The sequence below is a fragment of the Carcharodon carcharias genome, chromosome 14 (assembly GCF_017639515.1).
Source record: "Carcharodon carcharias isolate sCarCar2 chromosome 14, sCarCar2.pri, whole genome shotgun sequence".
In the NCBI taxonomy this organism is placed as follows: domain Eukaryota; kingdom Metazoa; phylum Chordata; class Chondrichthyes; order Lamniformes; family Lamnidae; genus Carcharodon; species Carcharodon carcharias.
This window is the reverse complement of record NC_054480.1, coordinates 104226111-104251358: the sequence shown is the minus strand read 5'-3', so window position 1 is coordinate 104251358 and position 25248 is coordinate 104226111. Positions and strand designations below refer to the sequence as shown.

Below are 25248 nucleotides of genomic sequence, written 5' to 3'. Positions count from 1 at the left end.
CTGGTTCCTACGTTCCAGGAGGTGGTCACTCCACGGCAAGAAAAGTTCAGGGTGGTAGATGGGTGGCCATCTGAAAGAGTAAGAAGAGGCAGGTGGTGCATGAATCCCCGGGGTGATACTCTCAAATGGGTACACAGCATTGGAGATGGCTGGGAGTCACAAGACCTTGAAAGAGTGCAGTCCAATGGCATCAAAGGGAATGGGACTCCACAGGGGAGAACAGTATAGAGTGGGAATGTAATTGTTATAGGAGATTCCATAGTTAGGTGTTTCTGTAACTGTCATCGGGAGTCCTGCATGGTATGTTGTCTTGCTGATGTCTAGGTAAAGGACATCATGAAGAACACACTGCAGGATGAAGGGAGTGAGCCACAAGTTGTGGTACATGTTGATATCAATGACATTGAGAGGGCAGGTATTATGGTCCTAATGGAAAGATTTTCAGGAACTAGAGAGAAAGATAAAAAGTAGGAGCTCGAGAGGATTACTGCTCGAGAGGTACCTGTTCAAAAATGACAGGTCACTCCCCAACTGGGCAGGTACTAATATCCTCACAAGGAGGTTCACTGGTGTAGTTTGGGAGGCTTTCAACTAAATTGACAGTGGGTTGGGCACCAGCTAAGTAGAAAAGTGGAATAAGGTGCAAACAGTGAAAGTATTGAATAGTACTAGAGAAGGAAGTAGTGCCACATTACACAGCAGTAGACTAAACACCATTACAAAGAATGCAAAGATGGGTTTAGAATGCATATATGTAAACACACAAAGTGTGGTGAATAAGATTGGTGAGTTACAAGCACAAAGAGCCAAGTGGGAATATGATGTGACAGCAATAATGGATGCATGGTTAAAATTGGTGAGGATGGGCTGCTAATATTCAATGATACAAAGTGTTCAGAAAAGATAGGGAAGGAAAGGGGAAGGTAGGGTGGCAGTGCTTAAGGAAGACATTATAGTGTGGCAAAGCGAGAATGTCCTTGAGAGAACCAGGACAGAATCTATTGGTTAGAGATGAGAAGAGAAATGGTATGATCACGCGACTGGTGCAATTCTATAAGTTTCCAAATAGTGAGAGGGAGGTAGAGGAGCAAATCTTCAGGGAAATCCCAGAGAAGTGCAAGAACTACAGAGTGATGATACTGGGGGACTTTACTCAGCCAAATATCAATTGGGATGGTGTTAGAGTAAAGTGAAAAGAGGAGGAGGAATTTCTGGAACTTATTCAGGAGAACTTCCTTCACCAGAATGTTCTTGGTCCATCTAGGGAGGAGGCATAGCCAGATCTGGTGCTGGGGAATGAGGTGGGCCAAGTGGACCAAGTGTTCATAAATGAATAGAGCTAAAAACTGACAGGAAAACTATAAAAGAACAATGGGTGATCATTAAGGAGTTAATGTTTCAGATGCAGGCTAGATACATTACAACAAGAGGAAAAAGAAGGGGAACCAAAGCTGGGGCTCTTTGAATGATGAGGGGGATAAAGATTATGATGAGAGCAATTAAAGTTGGCGTATGATGCATGTCAGCTGAATTCTCCAAGTGAGAATGAGGCAAAATACAATAAGTTGGGAGGGGAAGTGAAGAGGAAAATAAGACGTTGCAGAGGGAGAATATGTGAATGGAATGAGAGTGAACATAAAAGGGAATCAAATATCATCTATTGACATGTAAATATTGTAGTAAGCAGGTAGTAAGGGGCAGGGTGAGGCCTATAAGGCACAAAGACGGTGCTTGCTTAGAGATCAAGGTCAAGGTGAGAATACTTAATAAGTACTTGGTATCAGTGTTTAAGGAAGATTGATGCTGACAAAGAATTGGTAGAAATGCAGATGGCAGAGGTAGTGGATGGGGTGAAAACTGGTAAGCAAGATGTACTCGAAAGGCTGGTTCTGCTTAGAATGGATAAGTCGCCTGGTCCCGATGGCTTGAATCCCAAATTGCTAAAGGAAATGGGAGTGAAGATAATCTTCCAATATTCCTCAGATGTGGGGTCTGTGCCAAAAGATTGGAGAGTGTCAAATGTATCACCCTTGTCCAAGAAAGAATTAAAGGGTATTTTTAGTTACTGCAGGCCGGTGTAAGAAACAATGGTCAGGGGAAAATTAAATGGCATTTAAAAGTATTGAAGCCTGAGGATTGGGAGCAGTTTAGAATTCAGCAAAAGTGGACAAAAAGATTGATCAAGAAGGGGAAAATGGAGTATGAAAGTAAAATTGCAGGGAACATTAAAACTGACTGTAAAAGCTTCTATAAATGTGTGCAGAGAAAAAGATTAGCAAAGTCAAATGTTGGTCCCTTATAGTCAGAAGCAAGGCAAATTATAATGGGGAACACAGAAATGGCAGGAGAATTGAACGCATATTTTGGCTCTGTCTTCACAAAGCAGGACACAAATAATTTCCCAGAAATGTTAGGGAACCAAGGGTCTAGTGAGAGGGAGGAATTAAAGAAAATCAGTGTTAGTAAAAAAATGGTGCCAGAGAAATTAATGGGGTTAAAAGCTGAAAAATCCCCAAGGCCTGATAATCTACATCTCGAGTGCTAAAGGAAGTGGCCCTGGGAATATTGGATGCATTGGTGGTCATCTTCCAAAATTCTGTAGACTCTGGAGTAGTTCCTACAGATCGTAGGGTGGCAAATGTCACACCACTTTTTAAAAAAGGAGGGAGACAAAAAATAGAGAATTACAGACCAATTAGTCTAACATCAGTAGTGGGCAAAATGCTAGAGTCTATTATAAAAGATGTGCTAACAGAATACTTAGAAAGCATTAACGGGATTAGACAAGGTCAGCATGGGTTCATAAAAGGGAAATCATGCTTAACTAATCGACTGGAGTTTTTTGAGCATGTAACTAGTAGAATAGGTAAGGGAGAACCAGTGGATGTGATGTATTTGGATTTCAAGAAGGCTTTTGATAAGGTCCCACATAAGAGGCTAGTGGACAAAATTAAAGCACATGGGATTGGGGGTAATACACTGGCATGGATTGAGAATTGGTTGACAGACCGGAAACAGAGAGTGGGAATAAATGGGTCTTTTTCCGGAAGACAGGCGGTGACTATGATATGCTGCAGGGATCAGTGCTTGGGCCCCAGCTATTGACAGTATATATAAATGACTTGGATGAGGAAACCAAATGCAATATTTCCAAGTTTGCTGGCGACACAAAACTGGGTGGGGTTGTGAGTTGTGAGGAGGATGCAAGGAGGCTCCAGGGTGATTTAGACAAGTTGTGTGTGTGGGCAAACACATGACAGATGCAGTATAACATGGATAAATGTAGTTATACGCTTTGGAGTGAAAAACAGAAAGGCAGAGTATTATTTAAATGGTGATATATTGGGAAATATGGATGTACAAAGGGATATGTCCTTGTACACCAGTCAATGAAAGTAAACAGGCAGGTTCAGCATGCAATTAGAAAGGCAAATTGTATGTTGGCCTTCATTACAGGAGGATTTGAATTCAAAAGTAAGGATATCCTACTACAGTTATACAAGGCCTTTGTGAGACCACACCTGGAATATTGCGTGCAGTTTTGGTCACCCTACCTAAGAAAGGATATACTTGCCATAGAGGGAGCGCAGTGAAGGTTCACTAGGCTGATACCAGGGATGGCAGAACTATTGTATGAGGATACATTGGTTCAACTGAGTCCGTATTCACTAGAGTTTAGAAGAATGAGAGGGGATCTGATTGAAATGTATAAAATTCTAACAGGGCTAGACAGACTAGGTGCAGGGAGAAATATTCCCCTGGTTGGGGAGTCTAGAACCAGGGGCCAAAATCTCAGAATACGGCATAGGCCATTTAGGACTGAGATGAGGAAAGTTTCTTCACTCAGGATGGTCAACCTGTGGAATTCTCTACCACAGAAAGTTTTGGAGGCTGAGTCACTGAGTATATTCAAGAAAGAAATTGATAAATCTTTTGGATATTAGGGGCACCAAGAGGTATGGAGAGAAAGGAGGAATATGGTATTGAGACAGAGGATCAGCCATGATCATATTGAATGGCAGAGCAGGCTCAAAGGTCTGAATAGCCTACTCATGCTCCTAGTTTCTATGTTTCTACGAGTTAATTAAGAAGACCCAGCATAAATTTGTAAAAAGGTAGAATGTATTGATTAATTTAATTGAATTTGGAATGAAGCATCCTCTAGCTTCTTCATGTAACAGACCAGACCTTAAAAGAGACTACTGTTATTTGCTGGTCCAATGAGGCATCAGAGATCTGGTTTTGTACAGTGTATGTATGTCAATGTAAATATGATCAAGTTGTTGTACCTGTTAATGGGCAAAATTGGCACTGTGACTTTTGGGTTATAAGAGACACGTGTAAAAGTCCAGGGGTGGTACCAGTGGGTGGTTTCAAGGTGATGAGAGATTATATTCTTGCACGAGCCCATGTGTTTTTGGTTGTTTAAAAGTGCAAGAGATTATATCCTTGCATGGATTCAGCTTTTCTGTTGATGAACGCGATGAGAGATTATATGCTTGCATGGACTCATGGTAACACCATAAGTGTTTAGTCAAGGCAGATGGAGTTGTTAACTGTGGGAAAATGGGTTGAAAGCCAGTAAATACTCTAATAGGTAAAATAAAAAGTAAAATAAGTAGAATCCAGGAACTTGTACCTTATTAGTAAGAAACCGTCAGGGTGTAGCAAGGTGAAGGGACTAATTGGATGCAGGCTTAAGGATAAAGCACAGAAAGAGGAGCAGAGCAAGAACGGCAGAGAAAATAGACCATCCAACAGACAGAAAATAAAACACATGAAGCTACTTAAAGACAGACACAGTCAGAAGACCCTAAATATACTTTGGAGAAAGCAATAGTTAAGATAGATGAATTGACTGAAGCCATTAAAACAATGGCTGACATTAGGTGAGCCAAAGGTGACTTTGCCATGGCGAGTGCCATTTCTCCATTACTCTCTGTCAATACAGATATACCAATAGAGGAGAATATGAAGAATTGTGTAGGAGGTAACAAGCTTGAGTGAGGACATGGATTCTAAGCTTAGGACTTTGCACCAAGATGGAATGTCCTTCCTTTTATTTCACTATCTTTTTCCCATTTTTGAGTCAGAATGTTCATTTAGCTGTGAGCCAAATTTTTCCTTCAGTTATATTTAATATTTTCATCAGTCATTTGGAAAGGTGCCTGAAGAAAAAAAAAGAAAAAAAATTATGTAAATTATTGAGCTTTTGTAAGCATGTGTGGTTTTGATAAATTTATCCGTTCTCTATTGTGTAAAGTTCAAAATATTCCAGAATGAAATTGAGGTTATTGAGGTTAACAAACAATTAAATTGTGGAAATCAGACTTTGATTATGGCCACAGTGACATTCCTGCTGTTGTAAGCTTTGTGAAAATCTTTACTTCTGATGAGTTGATAAAGAAATTTGAATGTTGAGAGTAGTTGCTGTTTGTGGAATTGTATTGAGCATTTGGAGAATATTGTTTAATCCAAAGGTTGGACTGGAATGTGAATGCCATTAGCAAACTGTCAGCACCTTTTCAAATTATGTTGATGGTAGTTAAAAGGGTCCTGGGCCCAAGAAATTTCTGCAGGGTCTTCTGTCTCTTCATAGCAAAGAAGTTAGAGGCCGGGATTTTTCAGTCGGCATGCGGGGGGTGCCAGATATGCTGGCATGTAAAATGACATGCGATGACATCAGGCATGCATCCCGATGTCATCACACTGTCTCGCGATATTTCGCTCGGCAGGCGCGTGCCAGAGTCTGCTGCATGCCCACTGGTAATTATAAGGCCTATTAAGGCCATTAACAAAGTAATTATGGTCAACTTTACGCTACCCGTCAAAGCTTATGGTTGGCGCGCAGGTGAAAAGGCCAAGCGGCCTTCACGTTTTGTAGGAAACCTCATTCACGAGTGGGATGAGGTTTCCTAAAGCTTTTACAACTTAAGTAAAAACTTTCTGTGAAAAATAAAAGCATGCTCCATCTCATGTAACACAGTCACATGAGGGGACATGTTTCATTAAATTTTCATTGTTTTTATTTATATTTTTAACAGTCGCTTCAATCTCCCTGAGGCACAGAGCTGCCTCAGGGTGATTGAAGCGCTCTTTTGTGCGCATGTGAGGAAGAGCGCTGGACCCAACTCTCCCTACCCCCACCCCCAGCATGCTCAGGTAGCGATCAGCGCTACCACTCGCGTATTATGCTGGGCAGGCCTTAATTGGCCTGCCCACATAAAATGGCGGTGGGGTGCCGATCACGACCGGCCCACCCACTCCTGCCTGGCGCAGGAAACATTCGAGCCAGAGAAATCTTGTTGTTGAACTATTCACTATCTAAGAGTTAATGAACCTTGAACCTTAAGAGACAAATGATTGAACAGTTTAATTGTAAATACAAGACCAGAAAAACCTACCCTTTAAAAATGAGATAAGTAAACTAAAATACTATCTTCCTTGACAACACTGTTTGAAATTAATTCAGGATGTAATTACATTATGAACGCGAACATACGAATATATGAACTAGGATCAGGAGTAAGCCACTCAGCCCCTCAAGCCTGCTCCGCCATTCAATAAGATCATGGCTAATCTGATTGTAACCTCAGTTCCACATTCCCACCTACCCCCGATAACCTTTCATTTCCTTGTTAATCAAGAATCTATCTAGGTCTGCCTTAAAAATATTCAAAGAATCTGATTTCACCACCTTTTGAGGAAGAGAGTTCCAAAGACTCATGACCTTCTGAGACAAAAAAATTCTCATCTCTGTCTTAAAATGCGACCCCTTATTTTTAAACAGTGACCCCTAGTTCCTCACAAGAGGAAGCATCCTTTCACATCCACTCTGTCAAAACCCCACAGGATCTTAAAAGGTTTCAATCAAGCCGCCTCTTATTCTTCTAAATTCCAGTGGATACAAACCTAACCTGTCTAACCTTTTCTCATAAGACAACCCCCACATTCCTGGTATTGGTCTAGTGAACCTTCTCTGAACTGCTTCTAACACGTTTACAACTTTCCTTAAATAAGGAGACCAATACTGTACACAGTACTCCAGATGTGATCTCACCAGTGCCCTGTACAACTGAAGCATAGCCTCCCTACTTTTGTAATCAATTCCCTTCACAATAAATGATAACATTCTACTAGCTTTTCTAATTACTTGCTGTACCTTCGTACTAGCATTTTGTGATTCATGCACTAGGAGACCCAGATCCCTCTGAATCCCAGAGCTCTGCAATCTCTCACCATTTAGATAATAAGTTCTTTTTTATTCTTCCTGCCAAAATGAATAATTTTACACACAAACGTACGAACAAGGAGCAGGAATACAGCAGTCAACCCCTCGAGCCTGTCCGGCCATTTAATAAGGTCATGGCTGATCTGAAAGTAATCTGAAATTAGCAACCCCCCCTACACCCGACAACCAATTTCTTACTTACCAAGAATCTATTCATCTCTGCCTTAAAAATATTCAAAGGCTCTGCTTCCACTGCCTTTTCAGGAAGAGAGTTCCAAAGCATACTAACCTCTGAGTGAAAAAATTTAACCCCATCTCTGTTTTAAATGGGTGACATCTTATTTTTAAACAGTGACCCCTAGTTCTAGATTGTTCCACAAAAGGAAACATCCTTCCCACATCCACCCTGTCTAGACTCCTCAGGATCTTATATGTTTCAATCAAATTGCCTTACTCTTCTAAACTCCAGCAGATACAAGCCTAGTCTGTCCAACCTTTCCTCATAAGACAACCCACCCATTCCAGGCATTAGTCTGGTAAACCTTCTCTGAGCATTTCCATCCTTCCTTAAATAAGGTGACCAATGCTGAACACAGTATTCCAAATGTGGTATCACCAACACCCTGTACACCTGAAGCATAACCTCCTTACTTTTGTAATCAATTCCCCTCGCAATAAATGATAACATTCTATTAACTTTCCTAATTACTTGCTGTACCTGCATGCTAGCCTTTTGTGATTCATGCACTAGGACACCCCGATCCCTCTGCACCTCAGAACTCTGCAATCTCTCACCATTTAGAAAATATGCTTCTCTTTTATTTTTCCTGCCAAAGTGGACAATTTCACATTTTCCCACATTATACTCCATTTGCCAGATCTTTGCCCATTCACTTAGCCTATCTATATATTTTTGTAGCCTCCTTATTTCCTCTTCACAACTTATTTTCCTACCTATCATTGTGTCATCAGCAACTTTGGCAACCATTCCATCCATCCCCTCATCCAAGTCATTTATATAAATTGTAAACAGTTGAGGTCACAGCACTGATCCCTGTGGCTCACCACTCATCACATCTTGCCAACCTGAAAAAGACCTACTTATGCCTACTCTCTGCTTCCTGTTAGCCAGCCAATCTTCTATTCATATCAATATGTTACCCTCTATGCCATGAGCTTTTATTTTCCACAATAACCTTTGATGTGGCACTTTATCAAATGCCTTCTGGAAATCTAAGTGTAGTACATCCACCGGTTCTCCTTTATCCACAGCACATGTTACTTCCTCAAAGAACTCTAGTAAGTTGATTAACCATGATTTCCCTTTCACAAAACCATGCTGACTCTACCTGATGACTTGAGTTTATCCAAATGCCCTGCTATAACTTCTTTCATAATAGTTTGTAACATTTTCCCTCTGACAGATGTTAAGCTAACTTGCCTATAGTTCCCGCTTTCTGTGTCCCTCCCTTTTTGAATAATGGAGTTACATTTGCTATCTTCCAGTCTAATGGGACCTTCCCCGAATCTAGGCAATTTAGGAAAATCAAAACCAATGCATCAATTATCTCACTAGACATTTCTTTTAAGACCCTAGGATGAAGTCCATCAGGACCCGAGCTCTTGTCAGCCTGCAGCTCCAACAATGTACTCAGTACCACTTACTTCTCTGGTGACTGTAATTTTCCTGACTTCCTTCCCCACTTCCATTTCCTGGTTTATAGCTGCTTCTGGGACACTACTTATATTCTCTATAGGAAAATCTGAAGCAAAATATCTGTTCAATTCATCTGCCATCTCTTTGTTTTCCATTATCAATTCTCCAGACTCACTTCCTATAGGACCAACATTTTCCCGTATTATACTCCATTTGCCAGATCTTTGTCCACTCACTTAACCTACGTCACCTTGTAGCCTCCTCATGTCCTCTTCACAATTTATTTTCCTACCTACAAATTCTGCAATGTTTAAATGACACAATGATTTAAAAAAAAGTAAAATAGAGTTTGGTTATTTTTCCATCAGCAAAACCTCCCTAAATCTGTGTGAAAGTTGTGTGTGATGTAAGCTGTATGAATAATAATATCTGGCTCCGTCTTACTTTAACTGCAAAGAATTTAGTCCTCCCACACATAGCTGGCTTTATTTAATTAAGCAACAACTTTTGCATTGCTGAATGTAAACATTCATCAGGCATTAATACATTTTTGGGTTTCTTAATTTGAGTGGACATTTCCCTATTGGAACAGAAAAAAGATCAGCAATTGACAAATGCATGTTATGCAATTTACCCCTTGACTCTCAATCTCAGCCAACAATGGACTTCCTGGTTAACCTGTTGATTTACAGGCATGATGGGGCTGGATTACTGAGAGCGGTTCTTTGACACAAAAGTGACTACATTGAGTTAAGGAACAATCATTGCTGGAAAATCATGTGAAGAGTTTCATCTGGTGTCCTCAGATATTAACAGATATCAAACGTCAGAAAATGGTGACAATTTGTACTTAAATTTTTGCCTCTCAAAGGCTTGGCTTCAATCCATTCGGGATTATTTCTTATCTTCCTAGACAGAGTGCCCGTGGGGGTTGGGGCGGAGATATGAAAGTTTCCTCCAAAAGTAGTTGGAAGCTTTTATCTCAACTAAAATCATCAAACCCGGGCATCACCTGCTTCTGAAGTGGAAACTAACATGGTAAATGACATGAACTGTTGTTCAAGTGCTTCAGAAGGGAAATGTTACTGGGAGTTTAAGGGAATAATCTTTTTTAAAAAACAGTGGAATCTATGTGACTTCTGGCCCATGTTGTGTATTAAAGAGCAAACTTTCATCGGTAAAACAAAATTAAACATTGACCAGTCCTGTCATTCTGACAATACCACTCTCTGGATTTGGGGCCATTTTGTAATAATAGCGAGGAGGTACTTTGGAAAATAAAAGACCTCAGAAGAAGTTATGAAAAATATACAAAAATTTGTTGATCATTTGGACTTATTCTATAGGAATACGTCAATGGGATATAGACAAAGATATATTTCCAGGCTTTATATTGAATATTGTTAACCTATTCTTGAAGTTTGTTTAAACTGTGTGCTGATTGTGTAGTCCTTGTAGAATGGCAAGTAATGAGACACTGTGCCGGAGTTTCCTGGCTCCACTCGAGACCAAACAGAGGAGGGTCAGGTAAAAAAAGCTGACCACAACTCTGTACAGCCACAGGTCCTGCCTCTTGTTTCTGTTATCCCCGATCTTCCCAAGGGAATGGAAGACCACAGCCCTGACACGGTATTAGGCTAATTAACAACATTCTGGCATTTTAAAAACCGTCCCCCAAAACTTTTCAAATTTTCCAAGAGTGGGTTGGAGTTTAGCAACTGACAGAATCAGTCCAGTTGCATTGAGGTGTGGACCATGCCTGGGCCAACTCATGGAGGCAGGAGGAGTTAAGTAAGAGGTTTTAATAAGTAAAAATGCTTTTTTATAGTTTAAAGGGCTTAACCCTTTGAAGTTAAAGTTGTAGAACCCATCACGGGTCACGGGAGGAGCCAGCATTAGGAACGTTGCCAGTTCAGGAGATTGTCGTCTTCCTGGTATCGACTGACATGGCACAGACATCAGAGCAGTGGGCACAGCTGATGAGTCTCCCCTTGAGCTCAAAGATGGCTGCAGCTGGAAATGGGTGCTGCACCCTCAGAAATTAAAGCCATTGGAGATGAGAAGCAGCAATCTGCACAGGGAGGGCAGAGTAACAGGCATCATGAAGACAGAGGAAAGGAATGAGGGGCATGAAGGAGAAAGATCTACAGGCAGAGGTGAAGAGACTTGTTGAACGCTGAGGGCCTGTGCTGAAGGAGACTCAGACTATCTAGGCTGACATCAGTCATGAACATCAGTGCAGTTGTCAACTGCAGACCTCTGTGACATCTCATAGGAGGCTTCACATCTGAACATCATCCAGGTGAAAGATGTCCTCTTTATGGATGCTGAACAACACATCAGAATCACAACTGATGGGCCATTGTAGCCTCAGGGGGCATTGGGACCAATGTCTGATGCAGTCATGTGGTGTCCTGCAATGCATTCTTGCAAGGGTCTTGGTTTTTGTGCAGTTTGCTATGCTCTCCTTAACATGGCCCTCCAGAGAGATGTGGTTCCTAAGGAGAGTGAGGTTCTGGCAGGAAATGGCTCATCAAGGGAGGGGCACGAGGTAAGGGGGAGGAGGAATTGGGGGTTGAGGAAGAATATGTTGAACAGAGAGGTGCCCCTGCTGCATGACAAGGTGGCCGCCTCCTATCAAACTCTGGGAAGAGGTCCTCACTCCTCTCCCTACCGGGTGCCAGTCCTCCTGCTCCCCTGTGATACCTCATATCCCTGCGCTGCAGTGGCATCTTTGGCATGAACTCTCGCAGGACAAGCAGCAGTCTCAGTGATGTCTGCCTTGGGCATTTGGAACCCAGCCCATTTCCTGACCAAATAGCTTTAAATGGACAGGAAAACAGTTTTAATTAAAGGCTCCAACCCAGGAAAATACAAAACTCAGTTGGTTTTCCACTGCAGGCATCTTTTGACACAAAACTAGACCTGGTTCCTGTTTCATGTCTCCAAGAGGAATAATCAGGCCCTTTGTCTCCCATCCTTATCAAAATGCTCTGCCTTCTTTTGAAACATGAAGAAATAAGCATTACCTGGATGGAGAGAATGATTGACAAAGGCTCAAGCTCCAACAGAATTAAATTGTGATTGTGGATGCTTAGATTACATGCTGGAATGTTCATGAAATGAGATTGGATATAATATAACAAGGAACTTTAACAGTGCATCTTGGAAACTTGTCCAGCTTGAGTTTTGCCAGGTTGGATCTGAAAGTCTTATTTAGTATGTTATAATTGTATTTGTGCACTTACTTTTTAAAATCTATTCAGCTTCTTAATAAAGCTTTTATACTTTGGAATACAATTCACACCACGGCCAGGATTTTACAGCCCCTACCGCCCAGTGGGATATTACCGTCCCGCCAAACTTAATGGAGATTTAAATGGCTCACCGTATCTGCCAGGGGGAGACACTGCGGTGGGGCCATAAACTCCTGGTCCATGATTCCATGCCTGACCATAACCAATGCATGTAAACAACAAGCAAGCAGGCATGAGAGACATTTTCAGGCAATTAGGATCTAAAACTAAGGTGAAACCTTCCTATGGAACTTCAAGGTTTGATCAGAACCTTACACTTAGTTTGCGGGACAGGACAGCCTGAAGAGCTGTTGACTTTTAATGGCTTTTAAGATTTTCCCATCCTAACGATGAATTGTGTCAGTTTTGGAGCAGGAAAATCCCACTCCAACCATAACTTGAAGGATTTTGTCTGATTTTTACCTGGTTCTTCACTGGAGTAACATAGCCTTTTGTACGCCAGTCGACAATTACATTTCCCAAATCATCATCATTTTCTTCATCTTCATCAAATTCATCATCATCTTCAACATGTTCATCTTCAACATGTTCATCTTCTTCGTCAAATTCATCTTCAGTTGAGTTATCAGCTTCGACTGGGAGGAATCTATTCATGAGTTCATTGAACTCATTAGTAGTCTAGAAAGTAAAGTACATGGATATTTGTTAATGAAGTGATTGATTTTTAATGGAGAATGTGCAGGAGGTGGCTAGATAACCTGACAGGGCTACATTCTCATCCATTTACTGAGTTTAAGAAAAAGAGAGAGATCGAATTATCAAGCAGTGCTGACACTCCATACTCATGTCTAATGTTTGACTAAAATGAAGAACTGCAGGAAAATCCATTTCTTCACACTCCAGCATTAAGGTGGGTGGAAAGCCTGAAGGTGACACAGTATCTCTCTGGTCTATGGCATAACAAACAAAATGGCAGCCATGATTATACATGTGCCTCAGTTTGGGTGAAATGATTTGATAATCTTCTGGTAATTAAAATCTTACAGAGCACTTTCACCAGTGAGGAGAGTGGGTAAAAGTCCTCGGGATGGCTGGGTTTACTGGTGCTTAACTGAACCATCCCGATCAGGAGGCTCTCAGATTCCATCACCAGCCTGGTCTTAATTCCCTGCTCTCAGCTGAGGCTGCAATTGATCTAGAATTGGCCTCAATAGCCTTGGACTTAGAGATGAAAGTTAGGCAGATTTCCCATTTCTGATCACACTGGAAAGTAGCTGCTACACAAAGACCAGGTTTGGTTTTGATGCTGCCTATGGTTGAATACCCTGTTTGCATAAACTTTTGAGGTTCGCATATCAAACCTGAGAAAATGGCAGGTGTCTGTGGACCAATCTTAAATGAGCTATTGCACGGGATTTTACACCAGCGGGATTTTATGGCCCCTCCAAAGTCAATGGTGTTTTGAATCGCTTGCTGCGTTTTACAGCTCCGCCTCCAACACAACAGGGCCTAAAATTCTACCAATTGTCTTTTTCAGGGTGGGGAAGTTGCCATATTGAACTAGAATCCAACATTTGACATTTAGACTTTAATATTTCACATTCACAATCCAATTTCTATCTCATCAATTTTCCAATGATTTGAATGACAAGACATGTCATTGGGGATTGAATTGTCATTGATCCCAGTGTTGGGTTTTAGTCCATCACTGCGGAGAGGCTAGGGACAGGGAGAGATTAATGCAGCTGGTGTGTTGAGCACTGTTGACACTATCCAATCATTTTGAAATTGTCACTTGGTTTGGTGCAAGTGAACCCATGGAATGCTTTTTATTCAGAAAGTACAACAGGCACATGGGCATTGCCCAAAGTCATGGTCCTGGCTGATTGTCAGGTGCGAAAAGAATGAAATGAGATGTAAGATGCAAAGGAGAATCTATTTGAACAGAAGCATACCTTGGTAAAGGAGGTTAGAGACTTTGTTAGAATGAGGTGCTGTGATATCATTGACCATATCACACCTCATTCAGTAATAGCACCACAGTAACTAATATCAAATAGATCCCAGGCTATACATCTTGTACGCACCATATCTCCAAACTGGTTCATTCCCACAGTAAATGTCTGTTTTCCCATTGAGTACTCCAGGTTGTGCTGTTCAATGAATCTCACATGGTCCTCCCATACCATTCTCCTGTAGGTCTCTTCTTCCTGAATAAAGACATTAAGACAGTCAATCTCGAGCACCTTTCATTAGTAAAATTATACAATAGCTTTAAAAATCCTTGTGGAAAAGCTGAAATAACAGTTTGCAGTCAGGTTTCTATCCTTCCGTCCATATTGGAAAAGTTACACTCATTCCCCTTCCCACTCACACAAAAAGATAAACTTGATTGAAACCCCCCACTCTGAGAATGCGTCACTGAGGGCAGTCTTTTATCCATGGTGCTCAGTCCTGATGGCAGAACTGGAAGCGATTGGCATTTCTGCACACGTGTCAGGAGCCGGCTCCCACAACCATGCAGTGGGAGAAGGTTTTCATTGGCAAAACCTGCAGTCAGCTGACAGTGCAGCCGGGATGGAAAGGCTATAAAAGAGACTCCAGGGAGGCTCCAGTGAGGCTCGGTATCATGAACTCAACGTTCTGCCAAATTTCATTGCCTCAGTAATCCCGTTATAATTTCAGTTCAACAGGTCGTGACCCTCCCCTCCTACCATCACTCTCTACCTTATTATTTACTGTCATTCAGCACCATCCGTCACATCTATTATGTCTGAGGCTAGACAGAGACCAGTCCCACCCTCTGACTTTCCTTGGATCCCTCTTCCACTCCCACATGCAACCCCCCCCACTCCCCCGACTCTGCACAGACACCCCCTGCTCCCCCACCCAGCTCACTCCTTTACTTGTCCTGAGCCTCCACGTAAGCTGTCATTCTCTTGCTCCCCTCTCTCGTGGTGCAAAGTTCAACAAAGAAAACTACTGACCTCAGAGACAACTGAACAAAGCCAATCTCTGTATACCCAGTGCCACAAGGTTCCAGTGTCCCATTAACTTTATCATGAAGCTAGGACGTAATTTAAAATAGTTTTAATATAATGTGTTCAATGTATGCTAATGTACTATAGGTTGGCACCAGCCTAATTGAGCCAACCCACCCGCCATGTTCCCTGCTCTGACAGGCCCTATAAAATACCACTCTGAAAGTGCAGCAGGAGTAAACAGTTGAGCAAGATCATTGTCCTTACACATAATATTTGTGATAGACAACAGAAAATTGGACAACAGAGGAACAACATAGCTCATGCGTATCACAGGTTAGATTTTGTCTCCCCTATTCTATTAAGTTGGGAGATGTATTCTGATTGGTGTGCATGGTGACAATGTAAATATATTTAAAAAGATTGGGTCTGAAGCTGCTCAAGGTGTATTTATGGTTTCCACAGCAATTCAACAGGAGCCCAGCTCGTGGAACCTCAGTAAACTGAGTTACACCAAGGGTGGAATATAATGCCCTCCTGAGGAAAATTTGATGGTGGGGGGGTTGGCATTTAATTGGGCGGGATGGTGGCAAGTGGGAACCCTTGTGTCTTCCTGCCTCTAGTCCAATTAGGTTCGCAGAGGGAAGGCTCATGAATGGCAGTCCCATCCCGCCACTGACTGCAACCCCCCACCCCGCCATCACTCATCTGTGGATTGGGCCTCGGGTCGGTGCATTACTGGCAGCAACACCACCTCTCCACCTGAGCAAGGCACACCTGCCAGCCCCTGAATGACCAGCAGCTCTTAGGCAGTGGGATTTCTGCCTTCCGGCTTCTTGATCCCGTGGAAGGCCTGCTGCTGCCCAATAAAGTGCCTGATTGGTGCTTAATTTGGCTGGCATTCCCAAAAGTAGGTGATGTGGAGCTCTCACCAACTCTCCAACCAGCAGGCAAGAGCCCTGTCGCCTGCATTAAATTCTGCCCCAAGTCTGCTGTTTCTCTGTGACTTTGCTCAGTGCCCTCTCAGAGTTAGAAACTGGGAGAACTCCCTTGGAATTTTAGGACCAATATGTTTTCAATTTCACTTCACATATCCATTCCACCCAACAGGGAACTCACCTCTCCCGCCTTAACTCCGAGTGAGAATTCTCAATAATTTAGCGAATGTATGGAATCCCTTCCCCCTTCAGAATGAGCTGAGTGTTTGGAATAGGTTCTGGGCTAGAATAAATTCCCCATTTACCTCAGTGTAGTGTTTCTCATGTTGTGATTTCCAGTTCTTCCAGTCTTCATCCAGTCTTGAATCAAATATGTGGCCTGAGGCTACAACCAGAGTAGACACCAACACACAGGCCAGAAACAGAGAGAGCTTCATGATGGACAATCTAATGAAGCAAAACCAATGGAATTAGACATGTAGTAGACAATATTCACAGATTACTGTGAAAATAGCTGTTTTGTAAAGATATTCTGCAAATATACAAATATTATCTTCCTCAATCAATTGTTCTCACCTTTTTACATTTTAGCTTCATTGAACAGATAAAATGCTTCATGGTCATAATTTGTGGATTGGAATCTTCCTGCCATTAAGCCTGTTAAGTTAATATTGTTTGATATATAAGGCTAATTATCGAAAAGAGCAGGTTATAGAAACCATGTAAAATTAATTTAAGTTGTAGTGATGTGATGAATGATATTCACTCAGTGATAGCATTCCAGTCTCAGAAAGGCAATAGCTCAAATAGCGGTATAGAGGTTATGTTACTGGATTAGTTCAGAGGCTTAAACTAACCAGCCAGCAAATGTGTGTTCAAATTCTACTAAATATTTGCAAATTAAAGAAGCTGGTTTCAGTAAAATGGTGATCTCCAGATATGATTGATGGGACAATTACCCAATTAGCTCCATCCTGGTCAGGAACACTGGTGTCCAAATGGCAGTTGGATTGTTATAAAAATCCAACTGGTTCGCTTTTTCCCTAAATGCCCTTTCTTCCCTGAATGACCATTCTTACCTTGTCTCATCTATGTGACTCCAGTCCTAGGCCTATGTGATTTATTTTTAATTGCCCTCTGAAGTGGCCCAGTAAGCAACTCTGCTAGATCAGAGAAACTGGGGAAGGGCAATAAATGCTCTGAAGAAGAGTCATACGGACTCAAAACATTAACTCTTTTTCTCTCCACAGATGCTGTTAGACCTGCTGAGTTTTTCCAGCATTTTCTGTTTTTGTTTCAGATTTCCAGCATCTGCAGTATTTTGCTTTTATATTATATGGGCATTAAATGGTAGCCTTGCCAGTAATGTCCACATTACAAGAATTAATTTCAAAAGTTCCACAGCAGACTAGAGCAAAGAATTGTTTTTCCTGAATACACATTAACATTCAAAGAGACACTTATAATTACTGGAAACAATGTCATCCTCTCCCTCCCCATCATTGCTCCAATGAGCAGGAAAACAGAACACCAGTCTCTAATAAATGATATTTTATGGTAAGTATATGACAATTAAAGTATACTGATGATTATTATTTATATAAAAACATAATACATATATGTAGATATAATGTATATATATATATATATATATATATACACATTGACATGTACATTCTATACACTGTAAATAGTTACACACAAATATTCTACCTATTGTAGTATTATCATCAGTTTTTCCTGGACCTTCCCATATTGCTCTCGCTAAAGTCTAAATACACTATCCTATACACAGCTGCTCCTCTCTCCCTTTGCCCTGAAGTCAATGGGTAGAAAGTACTGCAACATTATTGCATGGCAACATTATTGCATGGATGCTTTTTTAATTCTTTCATGGGATGTGGGTATTGCTGGCAAAGCCAGCATTTGTTGGCCATCCCTAATTGCCCTTGAAAAGTGGCTTGCTAGACAATTGCAGAGGGCAGTTAAGAGTCAACCACATTGCTGTGTAGACCAGGCCAAGTAAGGCAGATTTCCTTCCCTGCAGGGCAATGCTGAACCAGATGGGTTTTTACAAAAACAAAGAAAAAGGAGCTTTCAGTACCATTATTACTGAGATTAGCTTTATATTCCAGATTTATTAATCAAATTTAAATTCCACTAACCACCCTGATGGGATTTGAATCACTTTCCCCAGGTAATCTAATGATACTACCACCACACCACCATCTCCACATACTGCATGAATCTATTTCTCTGGTAAATGGCCAGGATTTTCCCCTTGGCGATTTGGGGGCGGGGCCCAGCCTCTGACGGGAAAATGACGTGGGATAACCCGGGAGGAATCCTCGACGTCATCCTGGGCCATTTAAATTTTTAGGAAGGCGGGTGGACAGCGAAATCAGCTATCTGCCCACCGACCTGTCAATGGCCAATTGAGGCCATTGACAGGCTTTTTAAAGTATTTAAATACCTGCCCATCCAAGCTTAAGGTTAGGGAGCAGGCCAGGAGCCCCGGCGAGCTTCTGATTATTAATGAAACTTCATCCACTGGCGGGATGAAGTTTCATATCTGTTTTGTACAAAAATAATAAAGTTTATGTGTTCTTTATTAACATGTCCCATCTCGTGTGACATTGTCACATGAGGGAGACATGGTAATAATTTTTGAATGTTACTATTTTTAAAGTTTTTACCACTGTCAGTGTTCTCCCTAAGACAGGACTTTGCCTCAGAGAGAAGTGCGCTCTTTCGCGCGCATGCGCGCACTTTGACAGATAGGGGGCAGAATTTTGCTTTCGGATGGCAGGTGGGCCCCACCGGCTCGGCTGCGGGTGAGCAGCTGACCCCCGCCACTGAAGCGGGGCCTGCCGCCATTTTGAGTGGGCGGGCCAATTAAGCGCTATGCACTTCCTGTGCGGGGTGGGGGGGGGGGGGGGGCGGGGGGGGGGGGGGAGGGATTCCCCAACTGTCAAAGTGCGCACATGTGTGCAAAAGTGCGCACTGCTCCCAGAGACAAAGTCCTGTCTCAGGGAGATTAGTGACGTTGTCAAAAACATTAAATATAGAAACATTCAAAAATTATTACCATGTCTCCCTCATGTGACAATGTCACATGAGATGGGATGTGTTAATAAAGAACACATAAACTTTATTGTTTTTGTACAAAACAGGTATGAAACTTCATCCCGCCAGTGGATGAAGTTTCATTAATAATCAGAAGCCTGCCGGGGGTTCCTGGCCTGCCCCCCAGCCTTAAGGTTGGATGGGCAGGTATTTAAATACTTTAACTAGCCCGTCAAAGGCCTCAATTGGCCATTGACGGGTCGGCGAGCGGAGAGCTGATTTCGCTGTCCACCCGACTTCCTAAAAATTTAAGTAGCCCAGGATGATGTCAGGTATTCCTCCTGATGTCATCCCGCGTCATTTTCCCCTCGGCGACCAGGCCCCGCCCCCAAATTGCCAAGGGGAAAATCCTGGCCAATGTCTCTGGTAGAGGCTGGAATTTGCTGTGAGTTTATAAAATGTTTGTTCTAGTCTTAGGATGGTAAACATTTATGTAAACAATTCTAATTTGGCATTCTGAAGCACAATTTCAAAATATATGGATGACACCAAATTGGAGGGTGTATTTCATACCAAAGACTGTGTCAAAATACAGGGAGGCATTAATAAACTTGCAGAACAGATATGTAATTGGCAAATGAACATCACTATAGATAAGAATGAGATAATACATTTTGACAGGAAGAATAAGGAGACAGATATTCATTAGAAAATAAATGTCTAAATGGAGTAGAGGAACAAATGAGTCTGGGGGTGCCAATATATAAATCACTAAAAGTAGGGGTGCAGGTTAATAAAATCTTGAAAGAAGCAAACAAAGCACTGGGGTTCATTTCTAGGATAGGACTAAAAAGTAGAGTAGTTTGTTAAACTTCTTTAAACCTTTGATTAGAGCACACTTGGAGAATTGTGAACAGTTCTGGTCTCCATATCATAAAAAGGATAGAGTATCAATGGAGAAGGTGAAAAAAAGATTTATTAGAATGATACCAAAACTGAGAAGTTACACCTATCAAGAAATATCTAATAGACTGGGGCTCTTTGCTCTAGAAAAAGAGAAGACTGATGGGTGACCTAATAGATATCTTCATGAATATGAAAGAGTGTGTTTGAGTAGAGAAAAATATAAGTATAAGATATTCACTAACAAATTGAATAGGGAATCCAGGGGAGACCTCTTTATTCAGAGAGTGGTTAGCATGAGAGACTCATCGTTACTATAGGAAGCAGGAAGTTAAGGATTAGCTAGATAAGCAGATGAGGGAAAAAGGTACAGAATGATAAACTGATGGGGTGAGATAATGAGGGAAGGGAGGAAGCTCATATGGAGCATAAACGCAGGCATGGACCTGTTGGGCTGACTGGCCTGTTTCTGTGCTGTGAATATATTGTAATACTTTGCAAGTTCAACATTACCAAGTGCTCCTTGATTAGTTTTCCTTTCCTCCTGTTTGTTACAAACTTGCCGTCCTGTTTGACAGGCCTTGACTTTGGTTTCTCTATTGAAAAATAAAACCCTCCTAATGTTCACACTCACCAATTTATAGTGTACACCATTGACCAGAAGCTGGACTGGAGCAGCCATATCAACACTATGGCCATACATGCAGGGCAGAGGCTGGTTATTCTGAGACAAGTGCCTCACCGCCTGACCATTCAGAGCCTCTCAAAAATCTACAAGCTTCAAATCAGGAGTGTGATGGAATAATTACCACTCGCCTGCAAGGTGCAGACACAACAACACAACACCATCCAGGACAGAGCATTTCACTCACTTGGTCCTCCTGCTGCTAGACTCAGTTTCAACTGCATCATCTACCACACTACAGCTGTGGTATGTACAATCTACAGGATGTGCTGTAGCAAATTACCAAGGTTATTCCTTCCCTTACAATCTCTACCACCAAGAAGGACTAGAGCAGCTGTGTCTTGGGTACATCCCCAGCTCCACATTCCCCTCCAAGTCTCACACCGTCCTGACTTGAACATATATTGCTGCTCTCTTGTCATTGTCACTGTCTTGGTAATTCCTACCTAAGGCCATTGTGGGAGCACCTTCACCACAAGGACTGCAGCAGTTTAAATAGAAGGTCCCTCACCACCTTCTCAAGGCAATTAGGGGTGGGTGATAAATGCCGGCATTACCAGATTCGGCCACATCCTGAGAACAAATATCAAAAAATAGCTGAGAAGAGGAGGAGTTCATTAACCTGGTGATTTGAAACAGGTTAAACTGCTTTCCCAGAATACTGAAACTGATAAATTTATGCCTTGCTCCATCTGAACATGCACACACAATGTGAACTGAACCCATCCTATTCCACCTGATTAATCAATGAACACTGGAAGGAATGAGACAGAAACCTTACATGAACAAACTTACCTTGAAGTGATCTTCTGAGCAGGTCCATCGAATGACAGGTGTACTCCCACATTATATACACACACAGCCTCCCAGGGCCCATCCCTTCAGACCTGTGGCAACATCATAGATTGGGAAATAGAAGCAAGTAATAAATGAATTAAGTGGGATTGTTTCCTATCTTTCAGAATGTTGCTTAAGAATCAAGTTCCACATTTAAAAGGATATACAGTAATAATGTTTTGAAATGTTATATTTGCATTACCTCGCCCTCTGAATTTTTAAATTTTTAAATTAATTTTCTGTTTATCTCGACCACTGGGGTTCTGTAAAGGTGCATTAAGACACCATTAAGGGTGGTCCAGATTTTTTAAGAGCCACTGATGCCAGATAACATGTTCATTGACCTTGCTGCATTCCCAACACGTTATGCTATGTGGTTAGCATGATAAAATGTGAATGACAAGCAATGAGTTCCTGCTCTGGCCAGCTCACTACACTATAGGTATGCATAGTGCCCAGTTTTACAGGAACACGGGTCTAAAGTTTAATTGTTACATTATATCCTCTCTTTCTTAGCTTTTTTTTGATTAATTTTACATTATCAGCAGAAAGAATGTTCCCGCTGGAAGTTTTGTGGACAGTTTTCACCCAAGTGCCAGCATCAAACATGTTTATCATGGGCCAGGTGATGTGTAATCTTCCTCAAGCCTGTTATAACATCAACAAAACACCACCACTGGGAAGGTAGGAACAGAATTAGGCCATTTAGCCCCTCGAGCATCCCGACTCAAACATTTTGACATTATTTAACCTCTCTAACAGGTATACCATTTTGGATACTGTTGGGGGGGATTGCCTATCAGGGGAAAACAACAGCAGTAGCCAGAGCAGTGGAACCATGGCTGTCTCTGTTGTTCAGCAGTGGATCAAAGCACAGAAGAGCAATTTTCATAGGGGACTCTATAGTCAGGGGCTCAGTTAGGTGCTTCTGTGGTCGTGAAAGAGACACCAGGATGATATGTTGCCTCCCTGGTGCCAGGGTCCAGGATGTCTCTGATCAGGTATGGGACATTTTGAAGGGGGAGGGAGAACAGCCAGAGGTCGTGGTACACATTGGTACTAACGATATAGGCAGGAAGAGTGACAAGGTCCTGCAGTGGGAGTTCAGGGACTTAGGCAGAAAGTTAAAAAACAGGACATCTAGGGTTGTAATCTCAGGATTACTCCCTGTGCCACGTGCCAGTGAGGCCAGAAATAGGAAGATAGCGCAGCTGAACAAGTGGCTGAACAGATGGTGTAGGAGGGAGGGTTTCCAATATCTGGATCAGTGGGATCTCTTCCGGGGCAGGTGGGACCTGTACAAGAAGGACGGGTTGCATCTAAACTGGAGGGGCACCAATATCCTGGCAGTGAGGTTTGCTAGTGTCACTTGGAAGGGTAAAAACTAGTATGACAGGGGGGTGGGAACCAGAGCAATAGGTCAGCAGGTGGCAAAATGTTTTAGTTGACGGGCAATATGATTGGCGCAGGCTTGGAGGGCCGAAGGGCCTGTTCCTGTGCTGTACTTTTCTTTATTCTTTATTCTTTGTACTTTATTTGTGTTCAACAGCGTTCATTTGGACTCATTTCACATCTATTGCACTCAAAAGCAATAATTTAACTATCATTAACATTGCAAGTAATGTAACTGAGATTAATGTCATCAAAGCCAAAGTGCTCAAACATTTGCGATTAACAACATTCCTTAAGCATTCCGACATGAAAAACAATCACAAAGTTTATTTTCCATATTCCTGAATTTTCATAGCTTCAGACCTCCTAAAACTGAGCTAACTTTAGAAAATGCACTCTGTTTTAACATATGTTTTAATAAGCTAGCTTTATGTTTTTCTCCATTACAATTAATTCATGATCACAACATTGCACACCCACCACCCATCGCCCTCCCCCCCGTCACCCCCACCACCACGCCCACTTCTAAATGACAGTTCAAATGGCACAGTTCTAAAGAGTGTGCAGGGGCAGAGGGACCTAGGAATTCATGGATATATAGATCTTTGAAGGTGGCAGGGCATAGTGAGATAGTAATTAGAAAAACATATGCGATCTTGGGCTTCATAAAGAGAGGCATTGAATACAAAGCAGAGAAGTTAACGCTGAACATTTCTAAAGCTCTAGTTAAGCCACAACTAGACCGGATTCTGGTCACTTGAGGAAAGATGTGAGGGCCCTCAATTTGGGTGGTGGTGGGCAGGTCACCCTAGGCCTTGTCTAGCTCCCTCCCGCTATTCCTACCCCTGTAAAATTTCAGATAGGTCGGGGACCGGTGAGTAGAACAAAGATTCACAACACTCTGAGTGAAGAAATTTCTCCTTATCAAGAGCAAGAGCTCTACTTGTCAAAAGCAAACAGCTATGGACAATTAAAGAGGGCAGAGAAAATATAAAAATAAAAGGGAAAGCATACAAGAGTGAAAAAATACAGTGGGCAGAACTTTCTGGCTGACGTGCGGGTGACAGAGCCCACATGTCAGTGCTTAAAATGTCGTGCGAGTGACCCAACGTCAGCGCGCAGCAGCGTGATATTTCAGTCGGCAGGCACACTCAGCAGCAGGTCAAACGCCCACCATTAATTAAAGGCCTCGTTAAGGCCCTTAACTTGCCAATTGTCGAGGATTTTGAGGGGCCTGTGTAAACTTTGGATCGGAACACAGGCCCAACGGGTCTACCCAACAGGTAGGAGATTTTTTAATAAAACTCATCCACTGGCGGGATATGTGGACTCAGAGGGGTTGTTCATGTTTTCCATGAAGTTTTAACTGCAGAAAGTGTTTTAAAGTTGCCTGTTTGATTGTTAGCAGTTCACACTGATTTCTGAGAGCTTTTTGTGTACTTTGAAACCAGTTTGCAGACAGTAACCTTTCTTGGGCCTGCAGCTTTCCGGTGGCCTCCATTTATCCTGGGGGTATGGGTTCTGATCTCTCCATGGAGGCAGCTCCCCTGAAGAAGAAGGGAGGGATAGAATAAGGAGGAGGCCAGGACTGGACAATCAGCCTCCAGGGGAGCCACCTTTGGGAAGCCAGGCGCAGACACAAGGGGCGCAGGGCCAAGAGGTTGTCCAAGATGGAAGGGGCCGCAGAAGACGCCACTTTTCTGCTGCCAGGGTATACAGGCGGTGAAGCAGCTACCTCAATATGACTAAGGTGCAGTGCTGAAGAAGGCTCCGTCTCTCAAGGGAGACAGGCAACTATATCTGTCAGACGATTGATCCTGTGATCTCCACTAACTGTGTGGGTGGACACCCTATGCCAGCGGCTCTGAAGCTCACAGTTGCCCTCCACTTCTATGCCTCTGGCTCCTTCCAGGGCTCAGTGGGTGATCTTTGCAGTGTCTCCCAATCAGCTGTCCACATTTGTGTCAAGCAGGTTACAGATGCTCTGTTCAGATGTGTATTGACCTTCATCCACTACCGCTGGGACCAGGCAAGTCAGGCACAGCAAGCCAGAGGCTTCACGGCCATTGCTGGTTTCCCCCGTGTCCAGGGTGCACACATGTACACATGTGGGCATCAAGGCGCCAGCAGGTGAGCCCGGTGCCTTCGTCAACAGGAAGGGCTTCCACTCCATGAACGTGCAGATAGTGTGTGATCACAGGATGCTGATTTTACAAGTCTGTGCAAGGTACCCAGGCAGTTCCCATGACCCCTACATCCTCAGACACTCCCAGGTGCCGGGGCTCTTCAGTGCTCCGGCTC

The 25248-nt window shown here is 42.5% G+C and overlaps 1 protein-coding gene across 2 annotated transcripts in view; it reads right to left on the bottom strand.

Annotated features, from left to right (window-relative positions):
• LOC121287147 (procathepsin L-like) overlaps nucleotides 1–25248 on the bottom strand; it is a 44837-nt gene that overhangs the window by 10337 nt on the left and 9252 nt on the right. For both annotated transcript variants that reach the window (XM_041204729.1, XM_041204730.1), the window contains exons 2-5: nucleotides 21514–21605; nucleotides 16370–16511; nucleotides 14233–14355; nucleotides 12608–12823 (exon numbers count right to left, since the gene is read on the bottom strand). In XM_041204729.1, the coding sequence (XP_041060663.1) occupies nucleotides 12608–12823; nucleotides 14233–14355; nucleotides 16370–16501 (471 nt within the window). In that variant the 5' untranslated portion in view covers nucleotides 16502–16511; nucleotides 21514–21605. The remainder of the gene's footprint in view (nucleotides 1–12607; nucleotides 12824–14232; nucleotides 14356–16369; nucleotides 16512–21513; nucleotides 21606–25248) is intronic.